The sequence below is a fragment of the Leopardus geoffroyi genome, chromosome B3, assembly GCF_018350155.1.
Source record: "Leopardus geoffroyi isolate Oge1 chromosome B3, O.geoffroyi_Oge1_pat1.0, whole genome shotgun sequence".
NCBI lineage: Eukaryota > Metazoa > Chordata > Mammalia > Carnivora > Felidae > Leopardus > Leopardus geoffroyi.
In genome coordinates, this window is record NC_059337.1 from 60,949,644 (window position 1) to 60,969,297 (window position 19,654).

General features: G+C 50.1%; 1 protein-coding gene across 4 annotated transcripts in view; it reads right to left on the reverse strand.

Moving 5' to 3' along the window:
* Nucleotides 1–538: 538 nt before the first annotated feature.
* CAPN3 (calpain 3) overlaps nt 539–19,654 on the reverse strand; it is a 50,381-nt gene continuing 31,265 nt past the window's right edge. For 2 of the 4 annotated variants that reach the window (XM_045448051.1, XM_045448052.1), the window contains exons 7-24: nt 17,844–17,927; nt 16,689–16,774; nt 14,043–14,120; nt 13,102–13,262; nt 11,672–11,841; nt 11,315–11,326; nt 10,390–10,598; nt 9,570–9,606; nt 7,598–7,615; nt 4,566–4,679; nt 3,520–3,597; nt 3,062–3,119; nt 2,902–2,966; nt 2,417–2,485; nt 2,249–2,327; nt 1,917–2,033; nt 1,555–1,613; nt 539–1,191 (exon numbers count right to left, since the gene is read on the reverse strand). In XM_045448051.1, the coding sequence (XP_045304007.1) occupies nt 1,165–1,191; nt 1,555–1,613; nt 1,917–2,033; nt 2,249–2,327; nt 2,417–2,485; nt 2,902–2,966; nt 3,062–3,119; nt 3,520–3,597; nt 4,566–4,679; nt 7,598–7,615; nt 9,570–9,606; nt 10,390–10,598; nt 11,315–11,326; nt 11,672–11,841; nt 13,102–13,262; nt 14,043–14,120; nt 16,689–16,774; nt 17,844–17,927 (1,521 nt within the window). In that variant the 3' untranslated portion in view covers nt 539–1,164. The remainder of the gene's footprint in view (nt 1,192–1,554; nt 1,614–1,916; nt 2,034–2,248; nt 2,328–2,416; nt 2,486–2,901; nt 2,967–3,061; nt 3,120–3,519; nt 3,598–4,565; nt 4,680–7,597; nt 7,616–9,569; nt 9,607–10,389; nt 10,599–11,314; nt 11,327–11,671; nt 11,842–13,101; nt 13,263–14,042; nt 14,121–16,688; nt 16,775–17,843; nt 17,928–19,654) is intronic. The other 2 variants (XM_045448053.1, XM_045448054.1) reach the window with 1 other exon arrangement.

Genomic DNA, 19,654 nt, shown 5'->3' on the forward strand with positions numbered 1-19,654 from the left:
TGCTCATATGTGGAATCACAAAAACTCAGATACAGAAACAGACCTGTGGTTACCAGAGGGGAAGGGGTTTAGGGGGTGGGGCACTAGGGGATAGGTATGAAAGAGTGTTGCTTGTAGGGTAATGGATGGTAAGCAGATTTGTATACACTTTGTAGTGTATACACACGTCGAATTCTAGTGTCGTATGCCTGACACTCATAACTCCCCAAAAACCTGCACCTACATCATGGTTTCGTTACACTCAGGTAACCAGCCCCTCCAGTTACAAGGTGACCCATTTATTCTTGCTATTCTGTACACCAACAGCTGTTCCCCTTCCTTTCCTCATCAATCTTGGGAAGTATCTGAGTGATTCCCATGTTCAAGAAATACCAATAGGCATGGTTAACACGGGGCCCAGGTTTTGTTTGTGTGTGTATCTTCCATCATTGTATTCTGAAACAAGGGCTCTCTGCATGATAGAGGGGTGTAAGATTTGAAGCTACTCAACCCTGCTCTGGCTGATATCTAAATGTGAGAAAACAAAAACACAACCAAACCAGCCATACACATGCCTTTATTTAGATCAACTCTTTTCAGAATGCAGCCAAACTTATGAGTCATACAGCCCAAAGTATCCAGCCCTCTTCCACTGAGCTAGTTTATCCCGGAGTGGGCCCATCCTGAAACAATCAGAACCAAGTACTAGTTTGGTTACTGTCCCATGAGTGGGATAACATGAAGGTGATGGAGGACTCTAGCACAGCAAATGCTGAGTGCCATTGGCAAATGCTTCCGGGAACAGCCTAGGGCAAGCTAAGGAACTTCCTTCAGAACTGAGGCCACTCAGATTCTGAGCAAGCCTCTCAGCTGGGCTACAACTACCTGAGGCAGACAGACACTTGCCTCCATTTGGCAAAGGGGCAAAATTGTTCTCCCTCATTCCTTAACTGATGGGTCAGTGTGGGCGTGACAGATGGACAGATGCCCTGAGGCTGAGTAGGGAGTGAAGTAGAGGAGGAATGAGACCAAGGAGGCGCCTGGAGGCTTGCGGGGGGGGGGAAGAGGGGGGGAAGGGGGGTAGGTGCAGCTACTGTGTCCTTTGAGGTAAGTGGCTGTAGCTATATTGGATGAAATGGAAATCCTGAGTGTGATCTGTATGGCCTTGGGTGAGGCCAGCTTGGTTCAGGCATACATGGTGAGCTGCAGCCACTGAAAGAGGAAGTCCCAGGATCAGAATGTGAACAAGAAAAGAGAGCCCAACCTTAAGGGTGTGATAGGGTGGGGGGAAAGGGACATCCCCAGCATGCCAGACACTGGGAAGATTTTTCTAAGAAGCAGTGGTTTATGGCATGCTTCTCCGATCTCTACTAGAAAGGTATATTTTCCAGCATAAAAGCTTTTAGGATCCAAGTCCCCGTTGGAGCCTTCTCCCAGTACACATTCCCTACGAGCCACATTCCCTGCTGAGCTTCCCTTTCCATTCTGTTCCCGTTCCATCCCTCCACCTCCATTGATTCCTCCACCCTGAATTTGAAGGCGTGTGGTGAGTGTACTGCTTCTATTAGGCTTTACCTCTAGAACGTTGAGTTTGATGATACCGTCTCCATCCTTGTCAAATGCATTGAAAGCTCCTGTGTGGAAGAACGCACAGGCCAGAGGCCAGTTAAAGGGTCCCTTCCCCTCCAGTATTATAACTTTTCTTAAGAGGACTGTGTACTAAGTGTTGTCCTTCAGCACAAAAATCTGCTGGGCCGAGTATCAACCATCATCCTCCCTTTGCCAGCCCATTCTGAGCTTAAAGAGAGTCTGTGCTTTTGTTCAGACCCTGCTGGATGGAGTAGACTAGAAGATGATCAGGCTGAGATTCCTATTGCGGCTCCTGCCACTGTGGGGGGAGGGGCACAAGAGTGCAGAAAGGTAGCCCCCGCACTTACTGAACATGCCCTCCAGCCTGACGAAGCAGCAGATGAAGCTGTCAAAGTCGATGTTCATGTGCTTGTCTGCATACCGCATGGTGATGATGTCGTAGAGCTGGCTGTTGAGGTGGAATCCTGTAGAGGGCAGCACGGGAGAGGACGAAAGGAGGCTGAGGATTAGCCTGACATTCTATTTTCCCTGCCTCTCAGCCGCTCTGGCCTGGGGGATGAGAAGCACTTTCTCCTTCCTTTGGCTAGTAGGCCCCTAGCGGCCTTCTGCCCCCACCCTCCAGTTCCTGCTTCCACCAGCCCGAGTCCACATCCCCACCACCCACTTGCTTCCCCAGCACCTGCATCATTGACTGCATTTCGCATCTCATAGCTGTTGATGGTACCAGACTGGTCTGTATCATAGTGTTTGAAAATTTTCTGGCAATAGAAAATTTCAGGACAGAGGTCACATAGTAACCCCCTGAATTAACCCCCTCTTTCACTCCCTTGCTTCGTTCTCTTCTCACCTGCCAGGCTTTAATCTTCTTCCAAAGGTGATGGAACTCTTGTAAGTTCAGCCTCCCAGAGCCATCTGTCTGGAGGAAGGAGGTCAGGGCTACAGGGCACACATAGCGAAATCCCCCTGGGTTGGAGGGAAGGGGGGGTCTAGGGGACTACAGGGAAGGTCGCCTCACAGGAAGGCTCTGCCCCAGATATCCTACCCACTGTCCTGTCCTGGGGTTTAACCCTCCCCTCCACACCTTCTCAGCCAAAGTTAGTGTCTGCTCTAAAACCCAAGGAGCCTGTCTCCTAAGGACCATTTTTGCTCGGGCAGGGCCTTAGGCAGAATCCCAGGCCTGAGGTGAGGGCAGAGGTTAGGGGCTGGTTACAACCCAATGTCCTGCCCAGCTGTGCCTCCTCCAACGGCCCCTCTTTCTCACTGGGCACCCCTCATTGTTGCTTTGGCCCCCAGGGGCTGCATGGGGCGGGGGGAGGGTGGCGGGAAGGATACATCCATGAGAGCAATCATGCTACGGCAGGACTCCAGCGTGAACCCTTGTGTCTTCAGGTCCTTATCTGGGAGGTATGGAGAAGAGTGAGGAGCTTCTTTCAGATAACCGGACACACACTCATTGCCTGCCCGTCCTCCACACACAGTCTGAGCCACTCACGTTTGTTCACAACCGTGTTAAGGATATTCTTGAGCTCATCTGCACAGACCTCCATATCCTGAGGAGGAAGGGAGTAGAGAATGACAGTCCAAGGGGACAGTAGCTGATGGAACAGAGGGTTTGCAAAACAAATCCCAGCTCTCCATGTTGGTAAAGTCCCTGTCAGTGCTATTCTGTCATGGGAGGCTGGGGTTTTTCCAAGGAAGACACAGCACCCTCAGTGTCCAGACCACAGTGGGCAGCTCGGAGCAAAAAGGCCTCCGAGGCACCCAAGTGGATGTTGGTCTAAACTCAAGGACCTGAGGATTTGTGTGTGGATTTCTGTGGCACACATGCATATCCCCCGTTTCCACCAAAAGCCAGAAAGGCCCCTACTGAACAATAATGAAATAACTGGTCATCCGAGCAGCTAATCAAGGAGAGGAGCCTCTGTAGGAGTCCAGGTTGGTGGTACTCACCTCGCCTGCTATCTGCCTAAAAATGTTCCGGAACTGCTGCTGCTCCTCAGTCTCTTGGCCGGTGTTGCCAGGCCGTGGCTGTGGAAGCACAAAGGAAAAGTGGTTCACAGTGATCAGGGAGACAGACAGACCCACGAGGTAAGTTCCTTCGGGTCGAGGGAGCCAGAGTGCCTAAACCAGCCCTAGGTGGCAGCAGGAGCTGGGTACAGGACAAATGGCTTTTCTCAGTTGAACCTAGTGAGCCGGAGTGACAATCCTCTAGGCCCAGCGACCCTTCACTCCAGACATCCCAGCCAGAGGAGTTAGATAAGCCATGCTGACATGTAGACAGCCCCCTTGGTCTTCTCTCCCCACCCCCACCACTGTTTTGAGCTTGACCATCCGAACCAAATGAGCTCTAGAAGGACAAAGGGGACCAGACCATTTTGGTACTTCCTGCCACCTCTGTCATCAAGGCCAAATCCTCAGAGGATGCCCACACGCCACGATGGAGGAGGACATTCCGCGATGGACATTCCACGATGGAGGAGGTGGCCCCGGATTGATCTGTGGACTTTGGTCCCTCAGCCTCATCTCCACTAAAGCTTTATATGACCTCGTCTCCCCACATCAATCTAATACCCTTCCCTGGGCTCCACAGGACTCCAGTGCGGATGTCCATCCCTTTTCTGCTAATATTCTTTATACCCTCGTTGTCAAGAGCTCGAGGACACCAGGACACAGGAGTTGTTCTGTCTTGGGCTCTCTCAAGCTGGCTGTGTCCCAGGCTCTGCCTTCCTTTTCCTTCGCTGTCCTGGCTGGGGGGCTCCAGTGGGCAGGCTTAGCCTGTCCATCCCAGGCCTGGGACTGGCTTGGTGTGGCTGCCACGCCCTCAAGACATTCGCCCAAGCAGCATCCCAAATTTTAGGAGAACGTGATGAGAGAAAAGGTCACTGGGATAAATCCAAACCTGCAGACATTAAAGGGACACCCCACCATACAGCCCCTCCAATCCAGAGGCCCCCACTGTTTGCTAGCCACCCCATTCATGCCACATGCTCAAAAACCTGTGGGGATTTCTCTGGCTTATCAGGGCTTGCTTTGTCTCTGCCCTCCTCTGATTCCTGGTCCACACCCAGTTCCTTGTTGCTGTTTGCTCTGTCCGAAACGAAGATGATGGGCTGGAGAGAAGAGGGAAGTGGGGAAGGGGCAGGAAGGAAGCAAGGATTACAGGCTGAGCGGGCACATGGAGGTAGCCTCCCTCCTGGAGCGGCTTCGTCCAGTGAAGAGGAAAAGAGCAGAGCTGGGAGCTCTTGAACCTCAGTTCAAGCTCCATCCCTGCCGCTAACAAGCTGTGTGACTTGGGGTAAGATGCTAAGCCTCTCTGGACCTCAGGTCCTTATTTCCTGATGGTAGAGCTAGGAGGGTTCGACAAGGTAGGTAGTACCTGTGAAAACGCTAAGAATGTTAAAAGTAGTGCGATCCACTACAATGATGTTCTATTATTTTTAGGCTTTTTTTTTTTTTCTCAAATGGAAATACTGTTCAAATTAAATTTCCCCAGAAGCCCAGTGTATCTCACGTCATTAAAAACAAGCCTCTCCGCTTGATGAAGAGGGCAGAGCTCTTTTCCCTCAGCACACCTGTATCAGCTGTGGCAGCTACGGAGGCACCTCCAAGGAACCTCTGCGACACCGCAGAGGACAGACTGAAAACAGGAGTCCGATTAATGGGTGAGAGGTCAGAACACAGGGCTGAAATTCCAGTCCTGTCCTCACAAAGGAGCAATAACCTCTCTGGCCTCCCGTAAAGCATCCATTAATGCGGATAACAGAACCTGCTCGGCCTTTCTCATGGGGCTCTGGTGGGGATCACATGCGAGGCTGAATGTAGAGCTACTGCAAAAACACTGAAGATGCTACCCAAATATAAGGGATATTTTCAAGACATGCTCAAGCAAGTGAAGAGGACACAAAAAGAGCAGAGAGCGGCTGCCATGCTGTGCCACCCTTCGTTGGTGCCATCACCCCACAGGGAAAGCCAGAGGAAGGCAAGGTTATAGCGGCTCATGGCTGCAGTGCAGAGAGCAATGCGGCAGTCAGAATCTCTCTAAGCAAAAAAGCAATGGGACCGGTGTCTTAATCCCCTTCTGCCTTTCCATGTGGTTCATCTAGAACTGCACAAATAGACCTACAGAAACAGCTCCTAGAACTTTGGCTCCCAGCAGGCCCCGACAGCCCTGGCTTGCTCTACCTTCCAAGCAAAAGGTCTTGTGCAAGCAAATGATGCCTGTGAGGATCCTAGAGCAACTGTGGGTCACAGTTGGAGGGGAAATGTGTGCCTATGGACATAGTTTGGCCACGGTGTGGCCATGAGTCACCCCTGCCAGGCACACATCTGTGGGCCCAAGTGTGGGTCTGGAAAACACAGGTCTTGGAGTGTAAGGGGCCTGCACCAGATCAGTGAGGGCAAGAAACATGGGTTTGGGAGCAGATTGATGTGGCTTCCAGTTTCCCCATTCATTAGTTGTTTCTTTGGCAAGTCTCTTCACTTCTCTGAATACTTGTAAAGTATCTATAAAAGGGGAATAGTCATAGCGCCCACCTTGTAGATACTGTTGTAACTGAAAACAATGTATGTTTTACCCCTATCACAGTGCCTGCTGCGTGGTAGGTGTTTGATCAGTGTCACCTCTGGTCTGCACCAGCGTCAACACTTAGAGGACCTCTATGGTAGATCCTTCCAGGCACCACCATAAAATACGAATGCCAAACCTCATCCGAAGGCCTGTGGCTAACTACCTCATGGGCCCGAGGATACCCAAAGGTCAGTCATTTCTGTATGGCACTCTGAGCGGTCAAACCAAAATTCTGAAAGGGTTAGTCATCACTATAGGCCCTGGGGACAAGGGGAAGGTTATGGGGTACATGGAGCTAGGATATAGGAGGGGATTTGAGTTGCTAAACAACTGTACTTCTGAATTCCAAAACCACACAAAGGAAACAATGCCGCTGGTCCCAGATGAAAGCTTTGTTCTGAGGTCCTTGAGATGCTCTTACCATACATGGTCACCTTTAGCAATGGTGTCCTCATAACAAAGTGGTTATAATCAGGACACTGAGGCCCTGGTGAATCAATGGATCGTAGCAACCTCCCAAGACCCCAAGAGGGGAAGCTGTCCAAGTAGCTCTCATTCCCCATTAAACCAGTCAAGTTGATCAGCAACTCTGGGGCTATGAGGGTGAAGTTCTCTTTCCCTTTCTCCATTGCTACCTGGACATAGGTCTTTTGGGTTCCATGGCTTTGAGGAGCAGGCTTATGGAGAGGTTGCTTGCCTAGAAAGGGATGTGGAACAAGCTTCACCTGGAACGAGAGCCCTGGTCACGACTTAGCCTCTCTGGGCATCCTCTGTCATCCCCTACAGAGCAGGCTAAGGAAACAGGAGGAGTGGGGAGGAGACAGGGAACGGAAAGGAGGGAGAAGGAGCAGTCCTGCCTCCAGAGCAAGCACCTGGCATCTCAAGACTCTCTCCATGGAAACTCTCACACACCTGTCTCACTGTACCCTGGGAAACACAAACAGTTGCTGTTCCCCCCAGCCCAAAGAATCAAGCCCTGCTTAGCACTTCTGAGAAAGAAGGGGTGCTCCTGGTTTTTGCAAGAGCCCCCATAGCAGGCCCATTTTCACTGGTTGGCCATCCTCCTCCTCCCTCATATGAAAGGTGAGCATGGTGGTTCAGGGCAGACTCTGGAGCCAGACTGCCTGGGCTCTTAGTGCTGCTTCTGCCACACTTGGCCAATTTAGCGGATCCATCTGTACCTTTTATTTCTCTCAAAGTGGGGAGGATAACAGTACCAATGTCATGGGGTTGTTGTGAGGATTGAGCATATTCATGGAAAGCACCTGGAAGAGTGCCTGGCCCATAGCCTTCACCTGGCCAGTGTTAGCTAACATTGGTCCACACCCTTAGCTGTGACCTGGGCCCAGGAAGGCGAGGTGGGGGTCAGTGAGGGAAGAGGCAAGTCTGGTACACATGCTGTCACACACACACATGCACAAACACACTCTGCTGTCTACCCACTCACCCTGTTACACCCACCTTGGTTTTTTTCTTTTTCTGAATAAGGAAAGGAAACAACAAATGCAGAATACGTGAAAATCAAGTTTCCAGAAAACCCAGTGGCTTTTGACTTCCCTGTGATTTGGGCCTCAGCTTGGAGTGAGGCTCTGGGGTCCAGAAATCTGGGCCACACAGAGCCAAAAGAGGCCTGGAGGGTGAAGGGAGGTCAGAGTTCTCCATGCTCAGAGACTGGTGGCCGCTCTGGTGGCCGTTCTTATAGTCCACTCCTATTAGACACAGCCAAGGAAAGGAATCTTCGGGCTAAAGTTTTATATTTTTACGTGAAGTTAGTTTCTAAAACACCAAAAAAAGTGGCTCACCCAAACTGGCCTGAAAATGAATTTTGCTTGACTTCCAGAGTTTGGGGGGGTTGTTTTGTTTTAATTTTTTAAAACTCTTTTTAAGTTGGCTTCATGTCTAACATGGGGCTCAAACTCACAACCCCGAGATCAAGAGTTGCATGCTCTACCGAGTGAGCCAGTCAGGCGCCCCCGTTTTGTTTTAGCAGATATTTATAACATAGGGAGAGACTTAATGTGGGAATCTAAGTTTGGGGCTTTAAAACAAAATAAAACTAGGAGGTCTGGCAGGCTGCACTGGCAACGATCTGGGGAGCTGAGGGCAGCTGCTGCCTGTACCCTCCAGATGCCATAGTCACCACCACTCCGGTTGTCCCTCCAACACTGAAGCTAGGTGTCAGTTGAGAACTCCAGGCGAACATGTCTGTGGAGGGACATCAAAAGCCCCACATGTGCCTGCCCTACCCAGTTCAGTGGCATGCCAGCTCCCATAAGCTCCTGAGTTTGAGATTCCTGATCAATATACTACCCTGATTACTAATGTTTCACAAATAAGAATAGAACCAAATGCATTTAATCCTAAGATGAATGTCCTGTGATAATTCAGAAGGCACTTGGAGATCTGGCACTGGCATAGGGTCAGGATTGGAGCCCTGAGTGTCACCACCCAGAAGATAGCTCAGTGGGGCATGTGCTGTCCTCTTATTGGCCCAAGTCACAAAGAGCCCAGGGGATGTTTATAAACCAAGGCCCAAAGGCCCAAGGCAGTCACAAGACTCCTTAACAAAGAGAAGCCACATATACCAACTCTGTGCTTCTAACTCAGGGACTCAAACACGTGGGAACTGGTCTCCACATGGTGACTGGGGAAGCAGCCTGAGAACCTGGAGAATCTGGGCTCCGAGAATCTGAATGTCAGTTTCAGCCCTGCCATTTAATGAGACCTGTGAACCACGGGAGCCATTTAACCCCACTGAGCCTCTACTTCCTTAACACCAGGGATAATAATAACCTTATCACATCTCAGAAACCTTGCAAGGATCAAGTGAGGTAATGCATGTGGGAAGTACCTTTTGAGATATAAAGCACATGAATTATAACCACCATTTAAGGATCTGTGCTGTGCCAGGCACTTCACATACATGATCTCATTGATTCAAACTTCATAAGAGCCTTGCAAGGCACATATTATTGTCCCCATTTTACAGAGTAGGAAAATGAGGGGTTATGTAACTTGTCCAAATCACCCAGCTCTAGGTGGAGGACCCAGGTTTTGATGCTGACTCCAGAGCTGGTGTGTATTCTTTTCCATATGTGAGACTGACTCTCATAATCCAATCTGTTGCTCTTGTTGTCCCTTACTATGGCCTTGACCCCTCCCTCTCACTGTTCAAACTGCTTTTCCCTTCTAGGACTCTTCTTCTGTGCTTCCTAGACCCTGGATTGAGTACACGGCCCAGTACCGTGAGGCCTGTTACCTCTAGTTGGGACAAACAGAAACTGCACTAACATGGAAGAATTGCCCTGCAGGCCCCAGACTCCCATCTTCTCTGCCAATACCCACTCTCCCCTCCACCGCCCCTATGTCCCCTGCCTGGATGGGGGAAGGTGAGCCTCTGGACCTTCTCACACTTAAGAACTAAAGCACTCACCACAGGCCGATCCACGGAGATTGTATTTTCAACTTCCCTGCGGAGAAACACAAACATGAGCGGGGGTCTCACTGTCCCCAGGAGCAAGCAGGAAGCATAGAGAGAATTCGCCCAGGCCACACAGGTCCTCAGAGCCAAGTCAGAGCTGACTTCAAGGGAACCACAGGAACTAATACCCCACCACGGGAACCAACCCCATGTAGGCACCATCCCCAGCAGCCAAGTGCAGACACATGGGTTCTTGTTGGCTTTTCCCAGGTGCCCAGACTCAGCCACCTACCCCTAGACTTTGTGTTTTTTTCAAGGGCAGAGTCCAGAGTAGTTGGGCTTATGAAATCATCTGCAGTGACCAGAAAATGTAGGATGTGGCCTTGCTGGCTTCCCTGGTCACCTCACCTAAAGGTTCCATCACCCCTAATGCCTCCTATCCTTGTTCCCTACTGTATTTCTTTCTCCTTATCACTTATCTCCCTCAAACACATATATGCATATTTTTCCCCCTATGCATTGCTGTCTCATGCTAGAATGTTGAACTCCATGAGGGCAGGGATTTCTTTCTGTTTAATTCACTGTTCTATCCTTAGTCCCTAGAAAAAGAGTGCCTGGAACTTAGTAGGTTCTCTATAGAGATCTGTGGGATGACAGACTAACTAAACGAATGGAGATGTGGCCAGTGACTCAGGAGCAAAGGAAGAAGGGCAGCCTGGTCAACATATCCCAGGATTCCTGGAGGTGACAGGTCCAGCTACCTCACATCTCCAATCTCTGGAATGGGCCACATGGGCTTTTAGGGACAGGAGGGGAAAGCAGGCTGACTCACTCAGAGAGGTTCCTTTTTTCAGAGAACACCCGGAGGATGAATTCTCCCTCCTGGTGGGGCTCATAGGTGGAGGGCACGATGACATACTCGCTGGGAGGTAGGCGGAAGCGCTCAGACACCTCCCGCATGTTGATGTAGGTCTTGCTCCTGGCCTTGGAGGCATTGTACAGGAAGAAGTCCTTCTGCAGGTGCTGCTTGTTCCCGTGCATCTGAGGAGGAGAAGAGCCCGAGGGACCTGAGCTCCTCCAGAAGGATGTCCTGTCCTGCTCACAGTCCCCGTCCAGGGGTTACCCCAACTCCCTGGTTACCCAGTTCACAGTCGTGACCTACCTACTTCCGATTCCCAAGGCCTCAAATAGCTCAACATCCCTGGAGCTCCCTACCCCATTTCCTCTTTTTCTGTTGTGATTCAGAAGTGAAGGTCAAGTCTATCATTCCCCCCACTTACCAGAACTGCTGCTGGTCAGCTCCAAATCACCTCCAGGCTGGGGAAGGACCCCAAGGAGGCAGGAGGGGCCTTGGCTGGGGTCTGAGGGAGGCGATTCCTCCATCCCAAAGAGGGCAGTCACCCTCAGAATGTGTCTGTGTGACTGTGTGCGTGAGTGTGTAACTGTGAGTGCAAATGTGTATGAGTGTGAGCAAGTGTATGCGTGTGTGTGAGAGAAGAAGTGTGTATGAATGTGTGAGAGCGTATGTGTGACAGTCTCTGGTGGGAAGGGAGAAAGGGCTTCTCATCAGGGTGATAGTCAGGGGGTCATGCAGTACCCTGAGGCACCCGCTCTGGAGTTGCGTGACCCAGGCAAGACCCTCTCCTATCATAGTCCTGTCCTCAAACCCCACCAGGAAGCTTCCCGATGTGCCACTGATGGACACAGGACCCCCAGGTAATGCTGCACACAACTGCTGGCCGCTGCCACTTCTGTACCTCTTTGGGAACCTTGAGGAGAAACAGAAAAAGAAGACGCTCAGATTCTGTGGACTTCAGATCTGAATGGGGATGAAACTCTTGCAGGGAGGGAATGCCCACAACTGTGGAGTGAATGCAGATGTCTGACTCCTCATCTACTCCTCATCTATCTGGCCAGCCCCAGTCCCAGCCCAGCCCTGCTCCATCTCCCCCAACCTGGTTTTTTTCCACTCATTACAAATATCTAAGAGATTCTGACACATGAGGGTCTGATTCTAGGAGTTCGGGGCCGGGGAGGGGGCACTGAGTATTTGGGAGGCTCCCCACCCCCAAGGAATGTGTTTCCAGGGCTAAAGGTGGTCAGGAACTGCACACCTCGTAGATGGCAAAGCCAATGGTGAAGAGGTTGGCCCCCAGCTTCCGGTCCTTCCTCCGGTTCTTCTGCATCAGGGCCACCAGGAAGCTGCAGATCACCTCCGAGTCGTCAGGGTCATCGTCCTCCTCCAGGAGCTTCAGACGGTACTGTGGGTTGGTCCAGAAAGTGTCTGTGCCCCCAAGGAAGGAAACGTACATTCAGATCTGCCTCTCAGAGAAAGGTCAGGAAGGGAAATAAGACAGAGGGAACCTGTTTATCCCCTGCATCTAGGCGCTCAATAAATAAATACAGAAGGCATGACGCAGGCATTTGCCAAACTATGTGGGGGGAACTGTGGGTAGCCTCCACCTTTATAGAGATGGAGCCTCACTGCTTGGCTGTGTGTGGCTTCTTCCCCCTCCCGGAGCTGTGATTCTCATTCTCTGCTGATGGTTTCCCTTTCCTCACCTGCCCTTTAAATGTTGTTGGTCCTTGGGATGTGGTGTTAGGCCTCTCTCCCACCCCACTATTCTGCCTCCCTAGGCCGTCTTATCCACTTAAAAAAACTTTTTTTAATGTTCATTTTTGAGAGAGAGAGAGAGAGCAGGGTGGGGCAGAGAAAGAGGGAGACAGAGAATCCAAAGCAGGCTCTGAATTGACAGCTGTGAGCCTCATGTGGGGCTCCAACTCACAAACCCCTGAGATCGTGACCCGAGCTGAGATGGAAAGTCGGACACTTAACTGACTGAGCCACCCAGGCGCTCCTGTTTTATCCACTTTTTAACTGTCCCTGCATGACCATGATGCCTGAACTATATATATTCCACAAATATATATCAAGTTCTAATCATACAACCAAGTACCATTCTCATCTGTGTATCCAATTCTCTAGGACACGTCTTCACCTGGATATTTCTACAGGTGCCTCAACTTCCCATGTGCCAAACCGAACTCCTCTCCCCACAAGCCCACAACCAACTCCACCAAAAAAACAAACAACATGCTGATTTTTCCCTCCTGTATGTTTTACATTGCGACATTGACACCATCCACTCGGGACCCCCAAACTGGGAAGCTTGAAGTCACTCTTCAGTGACGTCACCCAATATTCTGTTCCCTAAATCTGCCCTCTTCCCTCCATCTCTGCTGCCCCCGACTTGCTTTGGTTTTCATCATCTCTGGCTTGTACCCTGGCAGACTCTGCTAACTCCATTTTCCAGTCCCATCCTCAGCATTATGAATGTAGTGTTGTTCCGACACAGTGTCCTGCTTAAAAGTTGTTACCAGCTCCCCACCGCACACTCCTCAGCAGGCGGTTTCCTTCTTGGTAAAACGGGGAGGGTTTAATAAGATAAGATACACCTGGAACTTAATACAGACTCAGTGAATGGTATTATTCCACCTGGAACTTGTTGCCCTTGGACCCTCCCCCATCCCGAGCCTCTCCCACCTGGGAAGTTGCGGCAGCCTCCGGCAGAACAGCCCCTCACCCAGCGGCCCTCGTTCACGGAGACCGTCCACGTCTGCATCTTGTCGGACTCCAGGGCATCCGCCGTGAGGTTGCAGATCTCCAGCTTTGTGAAATGGTAGATGAAATCGTCATATGACATCCTGAGAGGTTGGAAGAGAGAGACCCATATGGGAGGCTGGGAGAGGTAAGACTTGGGGACCGGAGCAGCACGATCACACAGTTCACAGGAACTTGGGCATGGCCCCAGGGACGCCCCTGCCCTTCCTCGTTAGGGTAAACACTGTCAGTTCTCATGTCTCCACCCCAAACTACTGTCTCTTCCAGTAATAGCTCAAACTCCTGTGTGCTCGCTGGGAGAGCTCGGTAGCAATTCAGTTCTCCCAATGGCACCGTGTGCCTCTGCCCTGGGCCCCGGTGCTGTGCTGGGCTCACCGGAAAGAAAGACAGTTTGAGGAAGGACAGACAACTAAGCAAGCAATTTCAAGGATGATGAGTCTCACTAATTAATCCCAATTCTGGGCAAAACACAGGGATCCGGAAAAGTTTCCTTTAAGCTGAGACTCAAGGGCTGAGTAGAAATGAGCCGAGTGAGGATGAGGGTGGCATTGGGTGAGCAAAGCAGAGCCGCTTTGGCCCAGGAGACAGGGAGCAAGTGGCTGGGGCCATGTGCACGTCGGAGGGATATAGGCGAAGCAGGAGCCACCTTGTGCTGGCCTGGTCCCAGGCTCTAGTTGTTTCTGTGACCTGGCTGGCTCCTCTCAGAACCCCATCCTGTTGGGCTTTGGGCTGGAGGAAGAGAACAGGGCCCAGATCTCCTGAGGGCTACAATGTGATGGCCTCTTTCCAGGGATTGAGGTTTGAGATTTCAGCTCCCCACTGGATCCCTTACCCTTCAGGGTCCTCTTGGGTCCTGGACTCACCAGAACTCTCCATCCTCAGTGACCTGGTGCTGCAGACGGGCCTTCTCAGCTTTGTCCACAAAGCTCCAGTCCTTCCAACTGGAGGGAAAATGGAGGAATTATGGAAGGAAGAAGAGCGGGAGAGGCCTGATGTGGGATGGGACAGGAGGTATCAAGAGAAATACGAAAAAGTTGAAAGAGTAGCCCATCTCCAAATTGCAGCAAGCAGGAAGCATCAGATATGGAAATCTGGTCTGATTCCCTCAGTGTAAAACCCAGTAATGGCCTTCTACTATCCTCAGGAGTAAGTGAGGCCTTAAATGGGTTTGTAAGGGCTTAACCTTTCTCTGGACAATTTTTTGTTTCCTCCTCACACTTTAAATTTTTTTTAATGTTTTTCATTTTTGTTTTTTTGTTTTTGTTTGTTTTTGAGAGAGAGAGAGAGAGAGAGAACAGGGGAGGGACAGAGAGAGACAGAAGTGCAGAATCTGAAGCAGGCTCCAGGCTGTGAGCTGTCAGCAAAGAGGCCAACACGGGAATTGAACTCTGGGACTTCGAGATCATGACCTGAGCTGAAGTCATCCGCTTAACTGACTGACCCACCCAGGTGCCCCATATCCCTCCTCACTTTAAAGGTTAAGAGTTGACCTTTGGAAATAGATTAACTGGATGCCATTTGATAATACCATTCCTAGCTACATAACCTTGGGGATAGCACTTAACCTCTCAGCTTCTGTTTTCTCAATTGCAAAAGAAGAATGAGTATTATGATCTACTTATATGGCTGTGATGAGCAATGAATGAAATAATACATGTAAAACTTTTAGACCAGTGCCTGCCATCTAATAAGTAACTGAGTTACTGAGAAAAACACCAAGTATGTAAACATTTCCTTTCTCCTGTCACCCCAGGAAATAACCTGGCTTCATGTTTCTAAAGGCAGGATGATTTTTCCACATCTCTCCTCAAGAGGGAGGAAACAACACATCTGTGTTTCAGGCTTGTTGAGGAGAATAAAACTAAACTGGGTTGTCCTTGGAAAGGTAAAAGATTGAGGAAGTGCTTGGGGTCAGGGAATGCTAGAGGGGAAATGGAGATTACTGAGAGAGCAGAAGGAGGGACATGGGTTGGGGGGGGTGGTGTTGGGAGGGCCCCTAGGTGGCTCAGGTGGCTCAACTGGCTCAACTGGTTAAGCATCTGACTTGATTTTGGCTCAGGTCGTGATCTCAGGGTTTGTGAGTTCGAGCCCCACATCGGGCTCTCTTCTGACAGTGCGGATCCTGCTTGTGATTCTCTGTCTCCCACTCTCTATGCCCCTCCCTCTCTTTCTCTCTCAAAAATAAATAAATATTAAAAAAAGGGGGGAGGACACAATACAGGGAGGGTGGTCTTGAGTGACCCAGAGATGGGCCCCACTTGTCAGCAGTCCCTGCAGTCAAGGCATTGGCAGGACATGAGTTAAGGCTGGACACCAAACAATGAGGCTGGAGGACACAGTGAGGGTCCCTGTGGGTGACCTGGCCCAGTAGAATGGACAACTGCTGGGGTACTGAGGGTCTTCCCAGAGCAGAGAGCACAGGTCAAATGCCACTCTCACCAGGCCACATTTTTCTGTTCTTCCTGTCCCATGCAAACTAGGTGAGGGGCTCCTTCTTTGTGACCTTTATGATAGCATTTATTTTAATCATCAGTGGGGCTTTTTTTGTCCTTCCCACTGGAGTCTGCAGGGGCAGGGCCTATGTCTGTTAGTTTCTAGGTCCCAGCTAGTAGCATGGGGCTGGCCGCACACTCAGCACAGAGGAAGTAAGGATTTGTCTCCCTGATGAGTGAAGGAATGCCAGAGAATGGCTGCAAGAGGCAGTAAGAGGACTAGAGTCGGCCCCTCAGTCATCCAGGGAGGCTGCCTATTCACAGAATATCCTCAGTGCCTGGGCCTGTGCCCGCTGTTCAGTAGGTGCTCAATAAGACTTACTCAGCAAATGAAGAGCTGAATAAACCAGTAATGATGGTGCCCTGGGTGGAGGTAAGCACAGGGGCTGAAGGCACATATGGCTACTGAGTCCTGCTATCTCCTCTTGGGAATAAAAGAGGCACTCAAGGGGCTTCTCTCCACTCAGTGAGGCAATTGGCCATCAGCCTATGAAGCCTCTGTAAATGTTTCTTTGTAAATGTCCCCCGTGTTTGTACTTTCGCTGCACCCAGTTCATTCCATTCAGTGATAAGTGGTAAGATTTTCCAGGGGGACTGTGCACCTTTTTCATGGGGACAGCAAGGGACAGGAAATCTTAGCACTGGCTAGGCACTCTCCAGCCCACCACGTGTTAGTATTGTTCCCATTTTACAGATAAGGACACAGAGACTCTGAGAAGGGAAATCCCTTGTCTAGTCCAGACCCCTGCATGCACACTTTGCTTTTACCTGGACCTAGCCCGTGCTTTTTAGAAACTTTCCAGTCAATGGCCATCAGTGAGGTCTCTGGATCCCCAGCTCTCCTGGCTCTTCTGTGGGCCTTTCCCTAGAGCCCACATACCCACTTCCCCTCTGTGGATCATGGGTCTGGAGGGTAATTTTAGACCACGCATTTGTAATCCTCATATATCTTGATATGCAACCCAGCCTTGCCCCAGGCTGTTTGTCCCCTTCTCATGGACTGTCCCCCTCACCTACCTGTCACTCCAGGAGCCGTTCCACTCCACCTGGCCCCAGGGATTCCGCAGCCGTACCAGCTTCACTTTCTCACCCTTGAACAGGGTCTTGGGCAAAGAGAAAAAACTCTTGCTATGGGCCTTTCTGGAAAGGGGGTTTTCTGTCTTGCCCTGAGGGCTGGGGTGGGGAAGGGGACAGAATCCTGTACAGGGGGCTGTCCTGCCTGGTCCTGGTCAGGGAGACTAATCAGAGGCACTCTTGCAGAATGGCAAGGTGAATGGTCAGAACCTTAGGACTGAGTCTGCAGAGGTTAGGGCTTGACCATCTTCTAAGAAGTGGTTTTCCCAGCCATTATGAGCTTTGGGGGAGGAGGGAGGGCATATACTGTAGGGCCACTCTAACACATTAGGTGTCTTTGTTTGAATTAGAAAAAACACCCCTGCTGGCTGAGTAACTATACAGAAATGGCCACCATAGATGGACTGATTAGAAAAAGGTGCCCTTTGGGGCACCTGGGTGGCTCAGTCAGTCAAGTGTCCAACTTTGGCTCAGGTGGTCTTGCAGTCTGTGAATTTGAGCCCTGAGTCAGGCTCTGTGCTGACAGCTCAGTGCCTGGAGCCTATTTCGGATTCTGTGTCTCCCTCTCTCTCTGCCCCTCCCCTGCTTGTGCTGTCTCTGTCTCTCAAAAAAAAAAAAGAAAGAAAGAAAAGAAAAAGGCACCCCTTCCTCCAGTCTCTGCCCATCCCTGTGAACAGGGCACAGCCTGCCTGCCCAGCTGTGCACAATAGTCCTGACAAATTTCCTGTCTTCAGCCTGACGTGTCAGGGGGAGCAAAGTATTGTATCTGTTCAACTCCCAAAGAAAAGGAGACATGAGAGCCCATGAAATCAATTTCATAAAACCAAAGTGATTTCTATTTGTTCCCTGGAACTGTTGGGAAAATTGCCATTTTTAGTGCTAAAAGCAAAGATGAACTGAGCACCACCTTGTGGCAATATCCACGTCTACCAGTCCCAATGGTCCCTTCTAACTGCATGCAGGTGCTGGGCCCAGACCGCGAGTGGTGCCCCCGAGAGGAGGCAAGCTCTGCCGAGGTGAAGGGGCCCAGTAAGTTAAGTCCTGACTTCAGGAGGCTGACCCAAATAGCTCCCCAGCCACCCGCACCATCAGCCTCACCTCCTCCAGCCCAGTGACAGAGTAGGCGTGGCCCTTGACTAGCCCGCAAGCCATTCTTGTTTCATACTGAACCGGAACAATTGTCTGTGGAGCAAAAACCAGACAGCCTATCAGGGCCTGCACACCTTGGATCATTTTCCAGGTTCTGCGAGGACAAAGACTCCTCTGTGCTCTGAATGTGGACCTCCTGGCCACGAGAAGACCCTCCCTGGCTCTTTTAGAGAGTCAAGAAGACATAGCCCGGACAAGTGGTTTCCCTCAAGCTGGTTGCCCTGAAAAGGTCTGTTCTGACCATCGGAGAACAGTATGAGGCTGGGACAATGTCGATGTAGGTAAGTAGATCCCTGGCCCTCCTTTCTGGATCTCTTGGGGTCTTTCAAAGGAGGAACAGGGACAAATGGAGGCCCCTTCCCTCAAGCCCACCCAGACTTGACAACTCCTGGAAGAGAAAGGAATTGAAAAAAGAGGTTAGATGAAACATATAGGTCTAACCTTCTCTCTGTATATCCCATTCCCCCCTCCATACCCATCAAGGACAGAATACTCAAGAAATCAAGAGTCACAGTGCCCAGGGAAGGAATTTGGAGGAGGCCAGAGTCGAGCCCTATTCAGACATGATTTGGCCTACCGGTCTAGGGGAAGCTCTTAGATTTGTAGAAATTACCAGGTTTCAGCCCCAGAAAATGCTCAGTAGAGGGATAGGATCTCCAATGCCCATTGAACCCTAGACCATATCTCTATGGCTCTCCTTTGCCTGGTAACATAACAGCTTTAAGAAGAGCTTCCTGGAGCCATGCTAGGCTGTGCAATTTGTGAGCCTTTTCAACTTCAGGGATGCAGGTGGAGCCAGGGCTTTTGGCATCTTGGCCTCTTCCACATCTTAGTCCTTACGTGACCCAGACCATGCTGCATAGAAAGGATGTGGAAGCAGATCCGTGCATCTTTCAAGTCTAGACCTGGGAAACCACTTGAAATGACTCTATTGGCATTACTTTTGCACAGCTAGCAATTCCTCCACTGGCATTCTGTCCCAAAGAAATTATCACGACACACACAAAGATATATCTATTAGGATGTTCAAGATAGAATTTAAAAATAATAGCCAACACAAGAAAGAGAAAACAACCTAATTTTCCAATGATAAGGTATTGGGTAAATAAATTATAACTTATCTGTGTGTTGGCCTACTGTGCAACCACTAAAAAAATGTTCTGAGGGGCACCTGGGTGGCTCAGTCGGATGAGCAACTGACTTCGGCCCAGGTCATGATCTCACGGTTCATGAGTTTGAGCCCCGCATTGGGTTCATTGCTGTCAGTGCAGAGCCCGCTTTGGATTCTCTGTTCCCCTCTGTGTCTCTGCCCCTCCCCCACTCACACTCGCATGCTCGGGCGCTCTCTCTCTCTCAAAAATAAATAAACATTAAAGAATGTTTTGGGAGACACATTAACAATATAGTTCATATTGGCACATTAAGAACATAAAGCTAACTGAAAAAAGACACAATGCGAAGAGGTACATACAGTGTGATGACATTTTAAAAATAAAAATGTAGATTAACTGTATGCAAAGAAATATCCTAGAAGGACATATACTACATACTCAGAGTTGCAACCTTTAGATGGGAGAAAACATGTGTTAAGTTTTCCTCCATGCTTTTCTATATTTTTCAGTGAGCATGCATTACTTCTGCAAGTACTAGAAAATAAACTCTATGAGGGGAGAGACTCTTTTAGTGAACAAAATGTATTTTTTTGTTTGTTTACTACAAGAGTGTCTGGCACCCGGTAGGAGCTCAATAAATCTGCATTG